At 44.5% G+C, this 20,213-nt stretch overlaps 4 protein-coding genes across 5 annotated transcripts in view; all 4 read left to right on the top strand.

The window, feature by feature from the left end:
* The window catches only part of LOC144697059 (uncharacterized), a 395,607-nt gene that overhangs the window by 78,154 nt on the left and 297,240 nt on the right, over positions 1-20,213 (top strand). Inside the window, exon 1 of one of the 2 annotated variants that reach the window (XM_078568848.1) lies at positions 9,810-9,844. The exons of the other annotated variant lie outside the window; for it this stretch is intronic. The gene's annotated coding sequence lies outside the window, so the exon portion shown is untranslated. Of the gene's footprint in view, positions 1-9,809; positions 9,845-20,213 lie in introns of those variants that run through there. 2 annotated transcript variants of the gene reach the window in all.
* LOC144697310 (uncharacterized) overlaps positions 1-20,213 on the top strand; it is a 273,200-nt gene that overhangs the window by 79,613 nt on the left and 173,374 nt on the right. The window lies entirely within an intron of this gene.
* The window catches only part of LOC144698416 (uncharacterized), a 236,909-nt gene that overhangs the window by 78,186 nt on the left and 138,510 nt on the right, over positions 1-20,213 (top strand).
* LOC144698419 (uncharacterized) lies at positions 491-10,877 on the top strand. Its single transcript, XM_078570360.1, is given in 3 exon segments — positions 491-1,402; positions 1,405-1,487; positions 10,124-10,877. Coding segments are annotated over 3 exon segments (1,578 nt in total). The 5' UTR covers positions 491-528; the 3' UTR covers positions 10,745-10,877.

Genomic DNA, 20,213 nt, shown 5'->3' with positions numbered 1-20,213 from the left:
ATCCAGTACTGGATGTCAGACAAGTCAGGACGGTGTGTGAGTTGGAGGTGATGGTGTTCATTGACACCTATTACCTTCATACTTCTAGGTGGTGGATGTTGAGGGTTTGGAATATTCTGCCAAAGTTCTGGTTGAGCTGAAGATGTATTAAACACATCTTCACCCCCTGCACCTCCCACCTCTCTCTTTCATCCCAAGGAGGCCAGAGTCTTGTGTAGACCCAGACCGGGTGGCAGGTTCCATTCCCTGAAGGACATTAATGAACCAGTTGGGTTTTTATGACAATCCAGCAGTTTTCATGGTCACTTTTTCCTGGTGCCGACCCCACAAATTACCAGATTCATTCAGCTCAATTTCACAACCTGCATTTGTGTTTTTGTGGATTCTCTCTCACACCTTTTTTTCTGTTTTAAATCAGTTTCACAGGGTATTAAAAGGAGAGGATTTGCAGTTGGGAAACAGAAACAAAACATCACAGCAGAACATTCGCCTGATTTATCATAACCTGAATATCATTTGATTTTGAACATGGAAGGAAAAAGTACCATTCACAGTGGAGAGAAATCGTACACGTGTTCTGTGTGTGGACGAGGCTTCAACCGATCATCTGACCTGTCAAGACACAAGCGCAGCCACATCCAGGAGAAACCGTGGAAATGTGGGGACTGTGGGAAGGGATTCAGATTCCCGTCTGAGCTGGAAGGGCATCGGCGCCGTCACACAGGGGAGAGGCCGTTCACCTGCTCAACGTGTGGGAAGGGATTCACTCTTTCAAGCAACCTGCTGAGCCACCAGCGAGTTCACAGTGAAGAGAGACCTTTTAAATGCCCAGACTGTGGGAAGGGCTTTAAAAGTTCCTGCGAGCTGATGTCCCATCAACGTGTTCACACTGATGAGAAACCGTTCAGGTGCTCTCACTGCGGGTCTGGGTTCAGGCGATCAACTCAACTCACTGTACACCAGCGAATTCACACTGGGGAGAGGCCATTCACCTGCCCCCAGTGTGGGAAGGGATTCACTCAGTCATCCCACCTGCTGACACACCAGCAAGTTCACATGGGGGAGAGACCTTTCATCTGCTTTGAGTGTGGGAAAGGATTCACTGCCTCATCCTACCTGCTGAGACACCAGCGAGTTCACACTGGGGAGAAGCCATTCACCTGCCCCCAGTGTGGGAAGGGATTCACTCAGTTATCTAGACTGCTGAGACACCAGCGAGTTCACACTGGGGAGAGGCCATTCATCTGCCCTCAGTGTGGGAAGAGATTCACTACCTCATCCAACCTGCTGACACACCAACGAATTCATACTGAGGAGAGGCCATTCACCTGCCCCCAGTGTGGGAAGGCATTTATTCATCCATCCCACCTGCTGGCACACCAACGAATTCACACTGGGGAGAGACCATTACCTGCCCCCGTTGTGGGAAGGGATTCATGACCTCATCCAAGTTGCTGATACACCAACGAATTCACACTGGGGAGAGGCCGTTCACCTGCCCCCATTGTGGGAAGGGATTCGCTACCTCATCCAACCTGCTGAGACACCAGCAAGTTCACAAGTAACTAAAGTGGTGGGATTTTGCTGTTAATCACATTCAGGATTGAACCGTGTTCATTTGGATCTGTTTCTGCTGATGTTAATAAACTACAGACCACTTAGGGGGGCTAATATTCTGGATAAATATCAAATAAATTAGTTTCGTGTTAAAAGAGACAATGTGTTGAATGTTTTTAATATCTCTAACACAAGTTCGTTCCTTTTGAAATGCTCTCCCTCCATCGTCACCCCCAACAACTGGTGTGAGGATCTCATGGAGCTTCTTTGTCACTAAGATTGAGACAATCCGATCAGCTGCCTCTGTTGCTTCTCTCCTTTCCACTCGCCCTCCCTAAGTTCCCCATTACCCGAGTCCTGAACTCACATCTTTCTGTAGTTTCCCTTCCATCTCCCCTCATGCCCTCTCAGAGTTCATCTTGTCCATGAAATTCATCTCTTGCTCTATTGACCCTACACCCACTAAACTATTGATCACTCAACTTCCCCATTTTCACTGAATATGTCAACAGTTTTCTCTCTCAAGTACTATCCATCTCTCCTTCAAATCTGCCATCATTATACCCATAGAACCATAGAAAAGTTACAGTGCAGGAGGCCATTCAGCCCATCTTGTCCATGCCAGCCTGAGGACACCCAGATGCTCTTTCTAATCCCACCTTGCTGCACCTGGCCCATAGCTCTGCAGCTTACAGCACTGAAGGTGCAGATCCAGCTACTTTTTAAAAGAGCTTAGAATTCCTGCCTCTACCACCAACTTGGGCAGCGAATTCCAGACATCCACTACCCTCTGCATAAAAAAGTTCTTCCTCATGTCCCCCCTACACCTTCTGCCACTTATCTTGAATCTGTCCCCTGGTTCTAGAATTCGCCACCAACGGAAACAATTTTATCCTGTCCACTCTATCTACTCCCCTCATCATTTTGTACACGTCAATCAAGTCACCTCTCAGCCTTCTTTGTTCTAAGGAAAATAACCTCAACCTATCCAATCTCTCCTCGTAGCTACACTTTTCTAACCCTGGCAACATTCTTGTAAACCTCCTCTGCACTCTCTCCAGAGTTATTACGTCCTTCCTGTAATGTGGTGACCAGAACTGCACACAATACTCCAGTTGTGGCCTCACCAGTGTTTTATACAATTCCAACATTATATCCTTACTTTTATATTCTATACCTCTGCCAAAGAAGGAGAGCATTCCATATGCCTTCTTTACAACCTTGTCTACTTGAACTGCTGCCTTCAGGGACCTGTGTACTTGTACGCCAAGATCTCTCACTTCATCTACCCCTCTTAGTATATTCCCATTTATTGTGTAATCCCTGTAATTGTTTGACCTCCCTAAATGTATGACCTCACACTTCTCTATGTTAAAATCCATCTGCCACTTTTCTGCCCACTGCACCAACCCATCTATATCGTTTTGGAGATTATGGCTATCCTCTACACTATCCACTGCTCGGCCAATCTTTATGTCATCTGCAAATTTCCCAATCATGCCCCCCACGTTCACGTCCAAATCGTTAATATATAACACAAACAGCAACGGTCCCAACACTGAGCCCTGTGGAACACCACTTGAGACAACTTTCCATTCGCAAGGGCATCCATTGACCATTACCCTTGGTTCCCTGTTACAAAGCCAACCTTATATCCAGTTTTCCACATTACCCTGAATCCCACGGGCTTTTACTTTCCTGACCAATCTGCCATGTGGGACCTTGCCAAATGCCTTGCTAAAATCCATGTACACAACATCCACTGCACTACCTTCATCAACCCTTCTTGTCACCTCCTCAAAGAATTCAATCAAATTTGTGAGGCAAGACCTTCCTTTAACAAATCCATGCTGACCATCCCTGACTAGTCCATACCTTTCCACCTGACAGTTAATCCTATCTCTCAGGATTGATTCTACTAATTTGCTCACCACTGACGTAAGACTAACTGGCCTATAATTGTTTGGCATTTCCTTTGATCCCTTTTTAAACAATGGAACTACATTTGCATTTCTCCAGTCCTCCGGTACCTCCCCTGCATCCAGTGAAGATTGGAAAATCAACCTCAGAGCATCTGCTATCTCTTCCCTGACTTCCTTCAGCAGCCTCAGAAACAATCCATCTGGCACTGGTGACTTAGCAGCTTTCAAGGGTTTCAACCCTTCGAGTACTTCCTCTCTATGACTATCCCATCCAAAATCTCGCAGTGTTCCTCCTGGACTACTATATCTACATCCTCCCTTTCCTTTGTAAACACAGAGACAAAATATTTATTCAAAACCCTTCCCACAGCCTCTGCATCTACACACAAATTTCCATCTTCATCTCTGATAGATCCCGCTTTTTCCTTAACTAACCTTTTAGCATTAATGTATTGGTAAAACATCTTTGGGTTATCTTTAACTTTACTTGCTAATCTTTTTTCATGCCCTCTCTTTGATTTCCTTATTTCCTTTTTTACTTCGTCCCTGCACTTCCTATATTCGTCTAGGCTATCTGCAGTGCTTAGTTCTTTGTGCCTATCGTACGCTTTATTTTTCTGTTTGATCTTCCCCTGTATTCCTCTAGACAACCAGGGTGGTCTAGATTTGGCAGTACCACTCTTATTTTTGTAGGGGACATGTCTACTTTGTACAAATTGGATCTCGCTTTTTAGTTCTTCCCACTTGTTTTCCACTGTTTTATCCTCCAGCGGTGCTGTCCAGTCCACCTCAGCCAAGTCCCTTCTCATTTCTGCAAAATTTGCCTTCCCCCAGTTCAAGACTTTTACTCCTGCCTTATCTCTGTATCTCTGTTCTTTTCCATGGTAATGCTAAATCTAACTGAATTGTGATCACTGTCCCTGATATGGTCGCCAACTGTCACTTCACCCACTTGCCCTTCCTCATTCCCCAAGACTAGGTCTAGAATTACATCGCCTCTCATTGGGTTTGTCACTAATTGGTTGAAAAGATTTTCCTGGACACACTACATGAATTTTTCTCCCTCAGTGCCCATTATATTGTTTGAATCCCAGTTGATATTAGGATAGTTGAAGTCTCCTAGTATTGTTGCCCTCTTGTTCTTACAAGCAGAAATTTGCCTACATATTTGTTCTTCTATCTCCCTTTCACTATTTGGGGGTCTGTAGTATCCTCCCAGTAGTGTGACTGCCCCTTTTTTATTTCTAAGCTCAATCCGTAAAGACTTGGTTGTTGATCCATTTAATATATCATCCCTTCTCACAATTGGAATTGATTCTTTAACTATTAGTGCTACCACCACCACACCCCCCCACCCCGCCCTCCTTTTTTTATCTCTTACTGATCGTGTCTGAAGACTCCATAACCAGGGATATTAAGCTGCCAGCTTTGTCCCTCCTTTAGCCAGGTCTCCGTTATAGCAATGACATCCTGCTGCCATGTGTCGACCTGTGCCCTTAACTCATCTACCTTGTTTGTAATACTCCTTGCATTGAAGTATAAACAGTTTAACCCAGTCAATTTCCCTTGCTGGACACTTTGTAAACTTTGCTTCTCCTGTAACTCCATGTCAATCACAACGGCCCTAGCTAATGTTCTACCTCCACTTTTCTGATCTGAATCTGACCTATCTGATCCTACTCCTGGGATCCCATCCCCCTGCCACACTAGTTTAAATACTCCCCAACAGAACTAGCAAAAGCTCCCGCAAGGACACTAGTCCCAGCTCTGCCTGGGTGCAGCCTGTCCGGTTTGTACACGTCCCACCTTCCCCAGAACCAGTCCCAGTGCCTCAAGAATCTGAATCCCTTCCAGCTACACCATCTCTCCAGCCACGTATTCATTTGGCCTATCCTGTTATTCCTGCTCTTGCTAGCAGGTGGAACTGGGAGTAATCCTGAGATTACTACATTTGAGGTACTATTTTTTAATTTATTTCCGAGCTCCCTAGATTCTGCTTACAGGCCCTCATCCCTCTTATTACCTATGTTGTTGGTACCAATGTGTACCACGACCACTGGCTCTTTACCTTCCCTCCCCAGAATGTTCCACAGCCGCTCTGTGACATCCTGGACCCTGTCACCAGGGAGGCAACATACCATCCTTGATTCACGTTTGCGGCCACAGAAGCATCTGTCTGTGCCCCTAACTATTGAATCCCCTATCACAATAGCCCTGTCACTTGTTTTCCTCCCACCCCTCTGAGCAGCAGAGCCACCCACGGTGCCATGAACTTGGCTGTTGCTGCTTTCCCCTGAGAGGTCATTCCCCCCGCAACCGTATCCAAAGCGGTATATCTGTTAGAGAGGGGGATGACCACAGGGGACTCCTGCACTACCTTCCTGAGTCTTTTACTGTTCCTGATGGTCACCCATTCCCATTCTGCCTGTGTAATATTCACTTGCGGTGTGACCACCTTGCTAACCGTGCCATCCACGACTTGCTCAGCATCGCAGATGCTCCATAATGTGTCCACCCGCAGCTCCAGCTCTGAAATCTGGTTCGCTAGAAGCTGCATTTGGACACACCTTCCTCACACATGGTCACCATGGACGCTGGAAGCGTGCCTCATTTCCCACATCCTGCAGGAGTCTCAAAAAGCAAATCCTTGACCCCACTGTCCTTCCAACCTACTGTCTCATCTCCAGCCTCTCTGTCCTCTCCAAAGTCCTTGAACGTGTTGTCACCTCCCAAATTCCTGCCTATCTTTCCCAGAACTCCATGTTTGAATCCCTCCAATCATGTTTCTGCCCCTGCCACAGTACTGAAAGAGCTCTTATCAAAGTGACAAATGACATCCTATGTGACTGTGACAAAGATAAACTCGCCCTTCTCGTCCTCGACCTGTCTGCAGTCTTTGATGTTGACCACATCATTCTGCACCTTCGTCTCTCCCCTGTCCCCTGGGTGGGGCTGATCTCTCCTGGTTCCATTTTTCTCTATCTAATCATAGCCAGAGTATCACTTGCAATGTCTTTCCTTTCAACTCACGCAGTTACCTCTAGTGTCCCCAGAGGCCTCCTCTTATTTCTCATTAACCTGCTCCAAACAATGACATCATCTGAAAACACTGCCACTTATCACATTTACACTGACAGCTCCCAGCTCTGCCTCACCACCACCTCTCTCGCCTTCTCCACTCTTGGTAACTTATCAGACTGTTTGGTGGATGTGTAGAAATTTCCTCCAATTAAATACTGGCAAGTCATTGTTTGAATGGCTGGTAGAAGCAGATTTAGTCATAACTTTCAAAAGTGATTTGGATTTTAGCTTAATAAGGAAAGATTTAGAGGGCGATTGGAAAAGAGCAGGGGAATGGGACAGATTGGTAACATTTTCAGGGACGGTACAGGCACAATGGGCTGAATGGCCACCATCCCTGCTCCATGATTCTATCATCATGTTTATTATGAATCATTATATTATTATAGATGACAGGATCTCCTAATAGTACAGCAGAGAAGGAGGCCGGTTGGCCTATTGAATCTGTACTGACAAATTCGATGAGCTATCCAGTTAGTCCCACTCCCCCAATCTTTACTTATCCCTGCATTATTTCTCCTTCAAATATTTATCCAATTCCTTTTTGAAGGTTTACTCTTGAACCTGTATCCATCAGATAGTGAATTCCAAATTCTTACCACTTGTTACTGAAAAGATTTCCTCATGGTGCCAGTGTAAAAGCAAAATATTGCGGATGCTGGATATCTGAAATAAAAACAGGAAATGCTGTAAAAACTCAGCAGGTCTGACACCACCTGTGGAGAGAGAGACAGAGTTAACATTTCAATTCCGTATGACTCTCCTTCATTGCACAATACCAAATCTGGGATAGCCTGTTCCCTCGTCGGTTCCTCGACATTCTGGTCTAAAAACCATCTTGTATACTCCAGGAATTCATCCACCACAGTATTATTGCTAATTTGGTTTGACCAGTCTATATGCAGCTTAACGTCACCCATGATTACCATAGCACCCTTTTTACATACATCTCTAATTTCCTGTTTAACACTGTCCCCTACCTTATCACTACCGTTTGGAGGCTTATAGACAACTCCTATTAATGTTTTCTGCCCTTTATTGTTTCTTAGCTCCACCCAGACTGATTCTAGATCTAGATTTTCTGAGCCAATATCCTCTCTCACCACTGCACCAATTTCGTCCTGAACTAACAATGCCACACCACCTCCTTTTCCTTTTTGCTTATCTGTCCTAAATATCGAGTACCCTTGGATATTCAGTTCCCAGCCTTGGTCACCCTGCAGCCATGTCTCTGTAATCACAGTCACGTCGTACCCTTTACATTTATTTGCACTGTTAATCCATCTACCTTATTGCGAATGCTCCATGTATTCAGATACAGTGCTTTTAGACTTGTTTTTTTAACATTTTTTATACATCTCTTTTTGTACTATGGTCCTATTTGCTGCTAGCCCTTGTTTCCTCTGCCTACCACTTTTGTTTTCTATTTTTCTATTTTTCATTCCAATCTTTGTTTCCCTCTCTTGTGTCTCCTCGCTCAGTTTCCCATTCCCCTGCCAGTCTAGTTTAAACCCTCCCCCACAGTACTAGCAAATACCTCTGTGAGGATACTGGTCCTGGTCCTGCTGGGTGCAGCCCAATCAGCTTTTACATGTCCCATCATCCCCAAAATCAGTCCCCATGCCTCAGGAATCTAAATCCCTCCCTCCTACACCATCTCTCCAGCCATGCATTCGTCCAGTGTATTCTCCTATTCCTGATCTCGATCGCACATGGTGCTGGGAGTAATCCTGAGATTACAACCTTTGAGGTCCTGTTTGTTAATTTATTTCTGAGCTCCCGATATTGTGCTTTCAGGCCCTCATCCCTCTTATTACCTATGTTGTTGGTACCAATATGGACCATGACCTCTGCCTAATATATGATATGATATATCATATATTTATATATATAATATATATATATAACATTTTTTAAAGTTCATTCACGGGATGTGGGCTTCACTGGCTGGGCCAGCATTTATTCCCCATACCTAGTTGCCCTTGAGAAGGTGGTGGTGAGCTGCCTTCTTGAACTGCTGCAGTCCATGTGGTGTATGTACACCCAAAGTGCTGTTAGGAAGGGAGCTCCAGGATTTTGATCCAGCAACTGAAGGAATGGCGATATATTTCCAAGTCAGAATGGTGAGTGGTTTGGAGGCGTACTTCCAGGGGGTCGTGTTCCCATCTATCTGCTACCCTTGTCCATCGAGATGATGTGGGTTTGAAAGGTGCTGTCGAAGGACCCTTGGTGAGTTCCTGCAGTGCATTTTGTAGATGGTACACACAGCTGCTACTGTGTGTTGCTGGTGGAGGGAGTGAATGTTTGTGGATGGGGTGCCAATCAAGCGGACTAATTTTTCCTGGATGGTGTCAACCTTCCTGAGTGTTGTTGGAGCTGCATCCATCCAGGCAAGTGGAGAATATTCCATCACACTCCTGACTTGTGCCTTGCAGATGGTGGACAGGCTTTGGAGAGTCAGGAGGTGAGTTATTTGCGGCAGAATTCCCAGCCTCTGACCTGCTCTTGGAGCCACAGTATTTATATGGCTGGTCCAGTTCTGTTTCTGCTCAATGGTAACCCCCAGGATGTTGATAGTGGGGGATTTAGTGAAGGTAATGCCACTGAATGTCAAGTGGTGATGGGTAGATTCTCCCTTGTTGGAGATAGTCATTGACTGGCACTTGTGTGTTGCAAATGTTACTTGGCACCTGTCAGTACAAGCCTGGATATTGTCCAGGTCTTGCTGCATTTAGACATGCGCTGCTTCAGTAGCTGAGGAGTCGTAAATGGTGCTGAGCATTATGCAATCACCAGTGAACATCCCCACTTCTGACCTTATGATGGGAGGAAGGTCATTGAGGAAACAGCTGAAGATGGTTGGGCATAGGTCAGCGAGTGGAGGATGGTTCACATCAGAGGATGGGGAGGGGGGACAATAAATAAGAGGTTACACTTTGGGCTCAAATCAATGAGGATCTGATCTGTGTTTGGGAAACTGTTAACAAATGGCCCCTTGAAAAACATGATGTCCAGTTGTAGAATTTATTAAAAAGATACAGAGAATTATCCAACACTTTATTTAGATTTCAGCCCAGGGAGGAGGGAGAGTGTGTGAGACGGGGATTTGCAGCTTTGGGTGAACAAGAGAGGAAAAAATGTTCCATTGAAACTAAAATTAACTGTTCTGAATTTCTGTGCTGTGCTTACAATGAGGACTTTTGAAACCTCTGCTTAGAGGGCATCAGAAGGGAGAATTTATAGACTGATAACTCAAACAAAACATCACATCAAGATCTAACAGAGTCACTTGATTCATCAGGAGCTGAATTTCACCGGCCTTTGGATGTGGAAGGAGAAATATTTCCATGTAGAAAAGAAAAATCACTCATCTATATGACTGGAAAAGCACTGAGACACACTCACACCGGTGAGAGTGTTCCAGTGCACTGAGTGTGCAAAGAGCTTTACCTAGTTACACAACCTGAAAAAAAAATTATAGCATTTACAGTGGGATGTTGTGAATCCCACGTACATGTGTTTTCCGTGTGTGTGTGTGTGGACAAGCATTCAACTGATCATCCAATCTGGAGAGACACAAGGGCACCCGCACCACGGAGAAACCGTGGAAATGTAGGGACTGTGGAACTGGATTCATTTCCCCATCCCAGCTGGAAATTCATCGGCGTATTCACACTGGGGAGAGGCCGTTCACCTGCACCGATTGTGGGAAGGGTTTCACGCAGTTATCAAATCTTCTGACACACCAGCGTGTTCACAGTGGCGTGAGGCCGTTCAGCTGTTCTGTGTGCGGGAAGGGATTCATGAGCTCATCTAACCTGGGGACCCACCAGCGAGTTCACACTGGGGAGAGGCCGTTCACCTGCTCCGTGTGTGGGAAAGGTTTCACTCAGTCATCTGCTCTGCTGACACATCAACTTGTTCACAGTGATCAGAGATTGTTTAAATGCTCTGACTGTGAGAAGAGTTTCAAAGGACCAATAAACTTGCTCAAACACCAACGAGTTCACACTGGGGAGAGGCCGTTCACCTGCTGTGTGTGTGGGAAGAGATTCACTTGGTTGCACAACCTGCACAGACACCAGCGAGTTCACACTGGGGAGAGGCCTTTCAACTGCCCCGTCTGTGGGAAGGGATTCACTTTTTCATCTAACTTAAAGAGACACCAGAAGTTTCACATATGACAACAGGGGTTGGATTCTGCTGTTATTGCTGCTGTGAATCACATCCAGGTTTGAACTATGTTCATTCTGATAGCTGGGGTTGGATTTTCACTTTCCAATGGAGGTGGGAACCGTGACTTGTGCGATTTGAAAATTACTTACTTGGTTGAAGGCACTGGATCCGCTGCCTCTGAGACAGTTTGTGATTTTCAAAGTGCCGGTAGAGGGGAGGAAACAGGAAACCCACTCACCAATTAACGGCCCCTTAATCTCATTAAAGAACTTGTTAAGGAGCCTGTCTCAAACAGAACGGGATTTTCAATCTTTTTTCTGGATTTAAATTGATTTATGGGGTACAGGTTGTTTGTAATAAATCCCCAACTGTGAATGAAATCATCAGGTTCTACAGGACTCAACCATCTGGCAGGAATGAACGCTTTAAATGGTAATTTCAAAAGATTTATTAACCATTAAAAGGTGGAAAGGTAACAAGTTAGAAAAATAAAAATCAAAGTTTCAATTAACAGTAAGAGGAGAATGTTTAACTTTAAAAATTAAACAGACCTCTCACAACATTCCTCGGTCAATCAGGCCGAAGACGTGAAGTGAGGATAACCCTCCATCATTCAATACACAGATAACATGCTAACAAAATGGCTTCTCGAAACCTTCATTTTTACACTTAAAAGATGCTGTTGGAAATGGCTAATTAGTCTATGATTTGTCAATAATGTGACAAGAGCTAACTCCATTGGTTTTAGCTAATTTACCACATTGTCTTAAACTTAGGACAGTTCCTTCCATTAAGCTATGTCTCTCATCTTGATGTCTTTATAGAAGCCCATTCATTAAGACAGACTCAACAATCAAGGACAGTGTGTTCCTGATAGGGAACGAGTCCAGGGCTTATCCCATTTCTTTCCCAGCTGTTACAGCACTTTAATTCTCTCATAAGAAATGCTAATGGAGAAACACAGAAATAACATAAAGCGACTTCTAATTAACTACCAATCATCTGTTGCTCATCAATGACTGCTTTGTAATATTGCTTTGGGTTAGTTTGTTGTAAAAGGTTTACATCAAAATGGCTTCTCATCTCAGTGTTAGCAGAAAATTGTGTTTTGAGCTTGTTAGCTTATTACAATGAATATGACATGAAATGAACCTGAAAATGGTTGGGCTACACTAAAATCTAATACCCAGGCTTACTTACAGGATGATGCCAGACAGTCCAGTGCATGTTAGTGCACAGCTGTTAGAGTTACCGTGAGTCAAAAGGAAGTTAATTTTCATTTTCTGTTTGTAAAATTTGAGGAGTAGACTTGTTCTGGTTCGAGCGCTATACCTCAACTTGATGTCAGTGCGCACTTGTGTTGTCTTTATTGTCCTGGTCATTTCATGAGCTGCCAGCTCCCCTCGGCAAAGCAGCAGCAAACCTCAAAATGGCTGCCATCTGCCTTTGCTGCTGGCATCAGACAGGAAGCTCCCTCCCCCCGGAGGCACTTGGTGTCTCAGGTTGGATGCTGAGCTCACCCCCTGTCAAAACAGCTCATTTACACTTAAAAATAGTGTTGCAAGAGCAATGCAGTTCAGGTGCAGAGTCCGGACCCAGAATTCATCCAGTGTCAGGTTCTCAACCCTCTTTGAAAATCCAGCTCTTGGAGTTTATTCCTCCTGATGTTAATAATCCCTGTAACAGGGCTGGAGTTTAATATTCTGGTTAAATGTCAAATAAATCAGCTTGGTGTCAAACACATAATGTGTGGAGTATTTGTTTTCTCCAGGATAAGAGGAGACAAATTGAAATCCTGTTCTCAACTGTTCCATTTCTGGGCCTTTTCTCCTCTGTTAAAGTAAGATTTGTATTTCTGCAGAGCCTTGCATGACATCAGGATGTCCCAAAGCATTTTACAGCCAATAAAATTCCTTTGAAGTGTTGTCAATGTCGTAATGCAGGCAATACAGCAGCTAATTTATGCACAGCATGATCCCATAGACAACAAATTAATAATACCCAGATAATCTGTTTCAGTGATGTTGATTGAGGGATAAATATTGACCAAGACTTCTAGGAGAAACCCCGGCTCTTTGAAATAGTGTCAATGGATCTCTTATACCCGTCCATTCTGTCTCTGTGCCATCTCTGACAGTCTGTCTCTGACAGTGCAGTGCTCCCTCAGTACTGCAGTGGAATGTCAGCCTGAATTTTATGCTCATCTTTCTGGATGTGGATTTGAACCCACAACCTCCTGATTCAGACATGAAAATGCAACCACTGAGCCACGACTAACACATCATCACTCTGGATTATTTCAGGACCTAGACCTTTGGTTACTCTCATGGACAAGTCCCAGCTCCCCATGCCTTCCAGAGTGTCTCTCCTAGCCTTGGTAGCAAACATCATCTCACTTTGCTGAAAAGGAGGAAGAGCGAAAATGGGGAACTAGTGATCAGTCAGTCTAACATCAGCAATTGGCAAAATGTAGGAAACTATCATGAGGGATGTGTTAACAGGGCATTTAGAAAATCATTAACTGATGGAGCAGAGCCAATATGGATTTATGAAAGGGAGATCATGTTTGACAAATCTGTTCAGAGCTTTTTGAAAATGTAATAAGTAAGGAGGATAATGAGGGTATCAGTATATAGATTTGGATTTTCAAAAAGCATTTGATAAGGGGCCACACAGGAGGTCATTACACAAAATTCGGTCTGGTGTTTGGGGGTATGTCAGCATGGACTGAGGATTGGTTAATGGTCAGAAAACAGAGAGTAGGAATAAACGGGACATTTTCAGGTTGGCAGGCTGTGACTAGCAGGTACCACAAGGATCTGTAGTTGTGCCTCAGCTATTTACAATCGATATCAATGACTTAGATGAGGGGACTGAGTGTAACATATCCAGGTTTTCTGATGATACAATGTTGGGTGGGAAAGTAAGTGCTAAGGAGGACACAAAGAGGCTGCAGAGGGATATAGACAGGTTGGGTAAGAACATGGCAGATGGAATACAACATGATGAAGTGTGAAGTTATCCACTTTGGTAGGAATAATAAAAGAGAATATTTTTCGAATGGTGAGAGACTGGGAAATATTTGCATTCAGAGGGACCTGGCTGTTCTTGTACATGAATCACAGAACGTTAACACACAGGTACAGCAAGCAAATGGTAAATGGCCTGTTAGATTTTATTGCAAAGGGATTGGAGTATAAGAGTAAAGATGTCTTACTACAATTATACAGAGCGCTGGTGAGGCATCACCTGGAGTACTGTGTGCAGTTTAAGTCTCCTTACCTAAGGAAGGACATACTTGCCCTAGAGGGAGTGAAACCAATATTCACCAGACTGGTTCCTGGGATGATGAGATTGTCCGATGAGGAGAGATCGAGCAGACTAGGCCTATATTGAATGGAGTTTGGAAGATCGAGAGGTGACCTAACTGAAACATTCTTAAATGGCCTGACAGGGTAGATGCTGAGAAAATGTTTCCCGTCTGGAGAATCTAGAACAAGGGGAATCATTTAGAACTGAGATGAGGAGGAATTTCTTCACTGAGTTGTGAATCATTGGAACTTTCTACCCCAGGGAGCCGTGGCTCTCAGTTATATTTAAAACAGAGGTCGATAGAGTTTTGGGTACAAGGGGAATTAAGGTTTGTGGGGAGTGTGGATCTGAGGTAGAAGATCAACCATGATTGTATCGAATAGCAGAGCAGGCTTGATGGGCCGAATGGCCTCTTCCTGCTCCTATTTCTTATGTCCGTTAAGCTTTGGTCTGGTTCCCCTCAAGCTGCTGAGTGGGTGAATTAAATCTTTCTTCACAAATCACCTGGATACCAGACTACAAGTCAGGCCAAGAACATTGTTTATTGTTTTCAAATCAGTGAAATGTGGGCACACAGACCCTTTCTAGACGTGTCTAAATGTGATCAGAGTTATCCAGTAGTTCAGCACTAATGGGGAGAGCTATTTCACAAAACAAGGAACAAAGACTCCACAGGATATTCAGTGATTCACTGTAAATCAGCATGAATGGATGCTGAGTATTAATTACAGCAGGGAGCAGAGCCTGAGGTTATCAATTGGTGAGTTTACTTTCAGAATAATTCCTTCAATATCTGACGTTAACAGCTTTGAACAGCCTGTCTCTCAAATAGCTCGAGCCTACTTGTAATTACAAACACTCAGAGCTTACTGAGCCTCATCCTCGAGTTACAGAACAGACTTTCTCCCATCAATATAGAGCTGCAGGACTGCACTGTGATCTGTTTATTGCTCATCTTTAGTTCAAGACAGTTTCTGAGTGATTTACATTGAAAACGAGGTTTGCAGACATGATGGTCTATTCACACATGATTCACACGCCAAGTCGAAACTGGGCAACTGACATTAAGATCAACCTCAACTGTCTGAATGAACATGATTCAGTCCAGGATGTGATGAACAGAAGCAACAATAGCAGAATCCAACCCCTGTCATCACTTGTGAACTCGCTGGTGTGTCTGCAGGTGGAATAAGCGAGCAAATTCCTTCCCACACTTGGAGCAGGAGAACGGTCTCTCCCCAGTGTGAATTTGCTCGTGTGTCAGCAGGTTGGATGACTGAGTGAATCTCTTCCCACACTAAGAGCAGGTGAACGGCCTCTCCCCAGTGTGAGTGCGCTGGTGTGCAGTGAGATGAGATGGTTGCCTGAACCCAGTCCCACAGTGAGAGCCCCTGAACGGTCTCATCAGTGTGAATACGTTGATGGTATTGCAGATCCATGGAACTTTTGAAGCACTTCCCACAGTCTGAACATTTAAAAGGTTTCTCATCAGTGTGAACTCGCTGGTGTGTCAGCAGGTGGGGTGATGTACTGAACTTCTTCCCACACTGTGAGCAGCTGAACAGTGCGTACTTGGTGTGAATGTGCTGGTGCTGCCTCAGTGTGTATGGGTTTTTAAAGCGCTTTTCACAGTTGGGGCATTGAAACTCTCTTTTGTTGGTGTGAACTTGATAGGGTGAGCGAGTGAATCCGTTTCCACACACGGAGCAGGTGAATGGCCTCTCCCCTGCATGAAGTCGTTGGTGTGTCTGAAGACCGATTAACTGAGTGAATTCCTTCCCACACATGGAGCAGATGAATGGCCTCTCCCTGATGTGACTGCGTCGATGAGTTTCTAGATCAGACGGGGACCTTAATCTCTTCCCACAGTCCCCACATTTCCAGGGTTTCTCCCTGGTGTGAGCGGTTCTTTTTGCTTCCATTTTCTAAGGATGGTGATATTCAGGTCCTGATCAATCAAGCAACTCTGGCAAAGTTTGATGTGATTTTGATTCCCGACTGCAAATCCTTCTAATACTCTGTAAACTGAGCTTAAAATAGAAACAAAGAACTGTGAAAGAGAACCGACAAAAACACAAAGGCAGGTTGTGAAATTGAGCTGAATGAATCTGGTCATTTGTGGGGCCGGCACAAGGAAAAAGTAACCATGAAAACTGCTGGATTGTCATTAAAAACCCAACTGGTTCACTAATGTAATTCACAGAAAGGAAGCTGCCACCCGGTCTGGGCCTACACAAGACTCTGGCCTCCATGGGAGAAGAGAGAGTGAGAGGTGGAGTAGGGGAAAAGGAGATGGATTTCATAGATCTGCAATTCAACCAGAATTTTGATAGAATCCCCCAAACTCCTGACCCCCACCACCTGGAAAGACAAAAGCAGCTGGTGCATGGGGAAAACCAACAGCTCCAAGACACACAGCAACGAGTTCACACTGGGGAGAGGCCGGACACCTGCTCCACGTGTGAGAAGGGATCTAATCCATCAGCCAACCGGCTGACACACCAGCGAGTTCAGCAGTGACTCCAGGGGTTGGATTCTGTTGTTCATCACATCCAGGACTGGACCATGTTAATTCTGATAGTTTGGGTTTGTTTCTGCTGATGTTAATAACCTTTGTAACTGGACTGGAGGTTTAATATTCGGGAAATTGGCTTATTTTACTTTGTAACCCTTACCCTTCAAATGAAGTATCTTTCTTCGGCCTATAAAAAAGTGATTTGCTTGTAATTTTTTTCAGTTTAGTTACTGTATTCAGTGCTGACCATGTGGCCTGCTCTACGTTAGGAAGATCAAACACAGATTGGGTGATCACTTTGTGGAACAACCTCTGTTCAGTCTGTGAGCTTGACCCTGAGCTTCTGGTCACTTGTCATTTTAATTCTCTGCCCCACTCCCACTCTGACCTCTCTGTCCTTGACCCCCTGAACTGTTGTAATGAAGCTCAATGGGAGCTCAAGGAACAGCAGCTCATCTTTTGATTCGACACTTTACAACCATCCAGACTCAACATCAAGTTCAGCAGTTTCTGCATCAGCAGAGAGTTGTCAGGATTGGTAACTCTCTACCTCAAAGGGTGGTGGAATCTGATTCTATAAGGAACTTTTAACAGGGAGTTGACAGGTATTTGATAATGAAGAACTTAATGATTACAAACAGAAAGTGGGTGTGAGGGACGAAACATGACTGCTCTTTCAAATAGACAGCACAAGGACAAAGGGTTGAATGGCCTCTTTCTGTGCTGTAAGTTTCTTTGATTCTAGGATTTGGTCATTTATCCCCTTGAGTCTGTTCCACCATGCAATGAAATCATAGCTGATCTGTGATCTGACTATACACCCGCCTTTGCCCCGTATCCATTCATAGCTTTAGTTAACAAAGATCGTTCAATGTCAGATTTAACATTAACATTGATCTCGCATCAACTGCTGTTTGTGGAACAGAGTTCCTAACTTCTACCTCCCTTTGTGTGTAGAAGTGTTTGCTAACTTCACTCCTGAAAGGTCTGGCTCTCATGTTTACACTATGGCCAGTCCCAGATTCCCCAACCAGTGGAAATCATGTCTCTTTATCGACCCAATCAGTTCCAACTAATATCTTAACTTTGATCAAATCACCCCTTATTCTTAATTCCAGGAAATACAACATACGCTTGTGTCATCTCTCCTAACAACTTAGCTCTTGGAGTCCAGGTATCATTCAGGTAAATCTGTGCTGCACTCTCTCCAAGGGCAATATATCCTTTCCAGAACTGAACACAGTTCTCCAGGTGTGGTCTGACCAGGGCTTGTGTATCCAGATGCTTTTCCAGTCATCGTGATACCTGAAATTAAATTATCAGGAGAGATGACTGAAACTCAGATTGTTTCCTGGAATTTAGAAAATTAAAGGGTGATTTAATCCAAAATTGAGAGAAATTATTTCTGCTGACTGGGGAGTCTAGGTCAAAGGAAATAGTCTAAAAATTGTAGCCAGGTCTTCCAGAGTGAAATGAGGTAACAATTGTTGACACAAAGGCTGGGAAACGTTTGGAATTCTCTCCCACAAATGACAATTCCCTCACCAATATCGCCAGCCATTCACCTCCCCCCACCTCCTTCCCTCCCAAGATGGTGACAGGCAATTGCCTGCAGTAAGACAGGCCAGTCATCAGGGTCTCCAGTTATGCACTCATCATTTGTTTTTTTATTCTATATTAGGATGTGGGCGTTGCCCATCCCTCATTGCCCTTGAATTGTGTGACTTCTCAGGAGGAAAAAAACAGTAAAACCTGGGAAATAAGAATACTGGTCGGAAATAGCCTTGTATAACTTAGAATGGAACAGCAGTTAAAAACTGGGAATTAAGAGTATTAGTCCAAACTGCTTTTTTTTACCTTCTGGGCTTGACTGTTTCAGAATGAACCACATCACTGTGGGTCTGGAGTCATATGTAGACCAGACTTGGTAAGAACGGCAGGTTTCCTTCCCTAAAGGGACATTAGTGAATCAGATGGGGTTCACCACAATCGATGATAGTTTTATGGTCACTATGACTGATTTAGTCACTGAATTTAAAGTCCACCAGCTACTATTCGAACCCATATCCTCAGACCAGGATAACTGGATTTCTAGCCCAGTGACATTACCACTAGGCCACAGAGCCTTCTGAGCTCGCGCGCGGTTTCCAGGCTCCCCCCGGTTCACCATCTCCAGCCGCCCTCTGAGCTCGCGCGCGGTTTCCAGGCTCCCCCCGGTGCACAATCTCCAGCCCCCGAATTCATTTCCCACCCTTTGTGATCTGAGCTCGACCGCTCCTTCATCCAGCTCCGGTTTCAGTACTGCGCATGCATCATTCACAGCCTAGCCCCGCCTCTCCATCACTCTGATTGGTTGGAGGACAAACTGCTTCGCTCGGTCCTATAGTCACGCCCCTCTCTTCCTATTGGTCCGAAGCTGCCGTCAATCAGCCGGGCATTGTGAGCTGTCTGGTGAGAGGTCACTGTCAGGAACGGGGGTTTACAAATCCCGAGTGCGGCCCCAGAGCCGAATATTAAACAATGAACATTCTCCACTCTCACTATCCGCCGCTTCCGGCTTCTCTCCGGGAACAACCTGAAAGAGACCAGGACCCTCCGAGCATGCGCGACCCACCCGGCCAACCCGTGGCAGATAGAGCGGTGTCTGATGCGCACGGGATTGTGGGTAATTCAGACGGCATTAGAGGCTAAGTCCCAGTTAATCATTAAAATAAAATCAGTCGCTGCGGATGTTGGAAATCTGAAATAAAAACAGAGAATGCTGGAAAAACTCAGCAGGCCTGGCAGCATCTGTGGAGAGAGAAACAGTTAACGTTTCGAGTCCATATGACCCTTTTTCAGATCTTTATCTGAATCTGGGGAAGTAAAGATGAGATTCTACTGGCATCAGGATTGCAAAATAAGAAAGACCAAGATCCATCTCCTATCATCCACATCCTTCAATAATGGAGCTGTTGGCCAATCTTGGCAAAGAATCTGTTTCAATAAGTCTATAACAGAGCAATACACAGATGTTCAGCTATGCTTTGTATTTAAATGGAAATTATCAATTAGTGGTGAGCTTGGGTTGTGGACTGTCATGTCTTCACTTTTCCCTGTTGATCAAATCCAGAAGAGCTGCTGTAGTTAAAAGGACTTGGCCTGCAAGATACAGTCACAGTGAGAGTGATAATGGAAGAGTTTTATGTCAAAGTTCAGTGACATCTAATCACTTACCCAGAGAGTCAGTATGTAAAAATGTAAATTAAATAATCAGTTACTGTAGGTGATTCTCTGGCTATAATTAGATGTAACCAGAATGTAATTTGTGACTTCAGTAAGAGCTGTTTTGATATTGTGACAGGTGCAGAAATCTCATTGAAAGGATTCAAACATGGAGTTCTGGAGAAAATGTGCATGGATTTAAGAGGCGACAAGGACTTTGGAAAGGAAAGGGTGGTTAGAGATGGGGCGGTATTTTGCAAGGGTATTGGGGTCAAGGGTTTGTATCATGGAGGAGTGGGTGATGAAAGGAATGAAGGGCAGTACCTGAAGAGAGAGAACTGTTAACAATATCAGCGAACATGGGGAAGTTGGGTGATCTGTAGTTTGATGGGAATAGTGAGAGAGGACAGGTTTTATGGAAAAGATAAGCTCTGAGAAGGCATGAG

This window comes from Cetorhinus maximus, chromosome 23, assembly GCF_964194155.1.
Source record: "Cetorhinus maximus chromosome 23, sCetMax3.hap1.1, whole genome shotgun sequence".
Taxonomy (NCBI): domain Eukaryota; kingdom Metazoa; phylum Chordata; class Chondrichthyes; order Lamniformes; family Cetorhinidae; genus Cetorhinus; species Cetorhinus maximus.
Note: the sequence above shows the minus strand (reverse complement) of the source record. Positions and strands in the feature narration are given on the sequence as shown.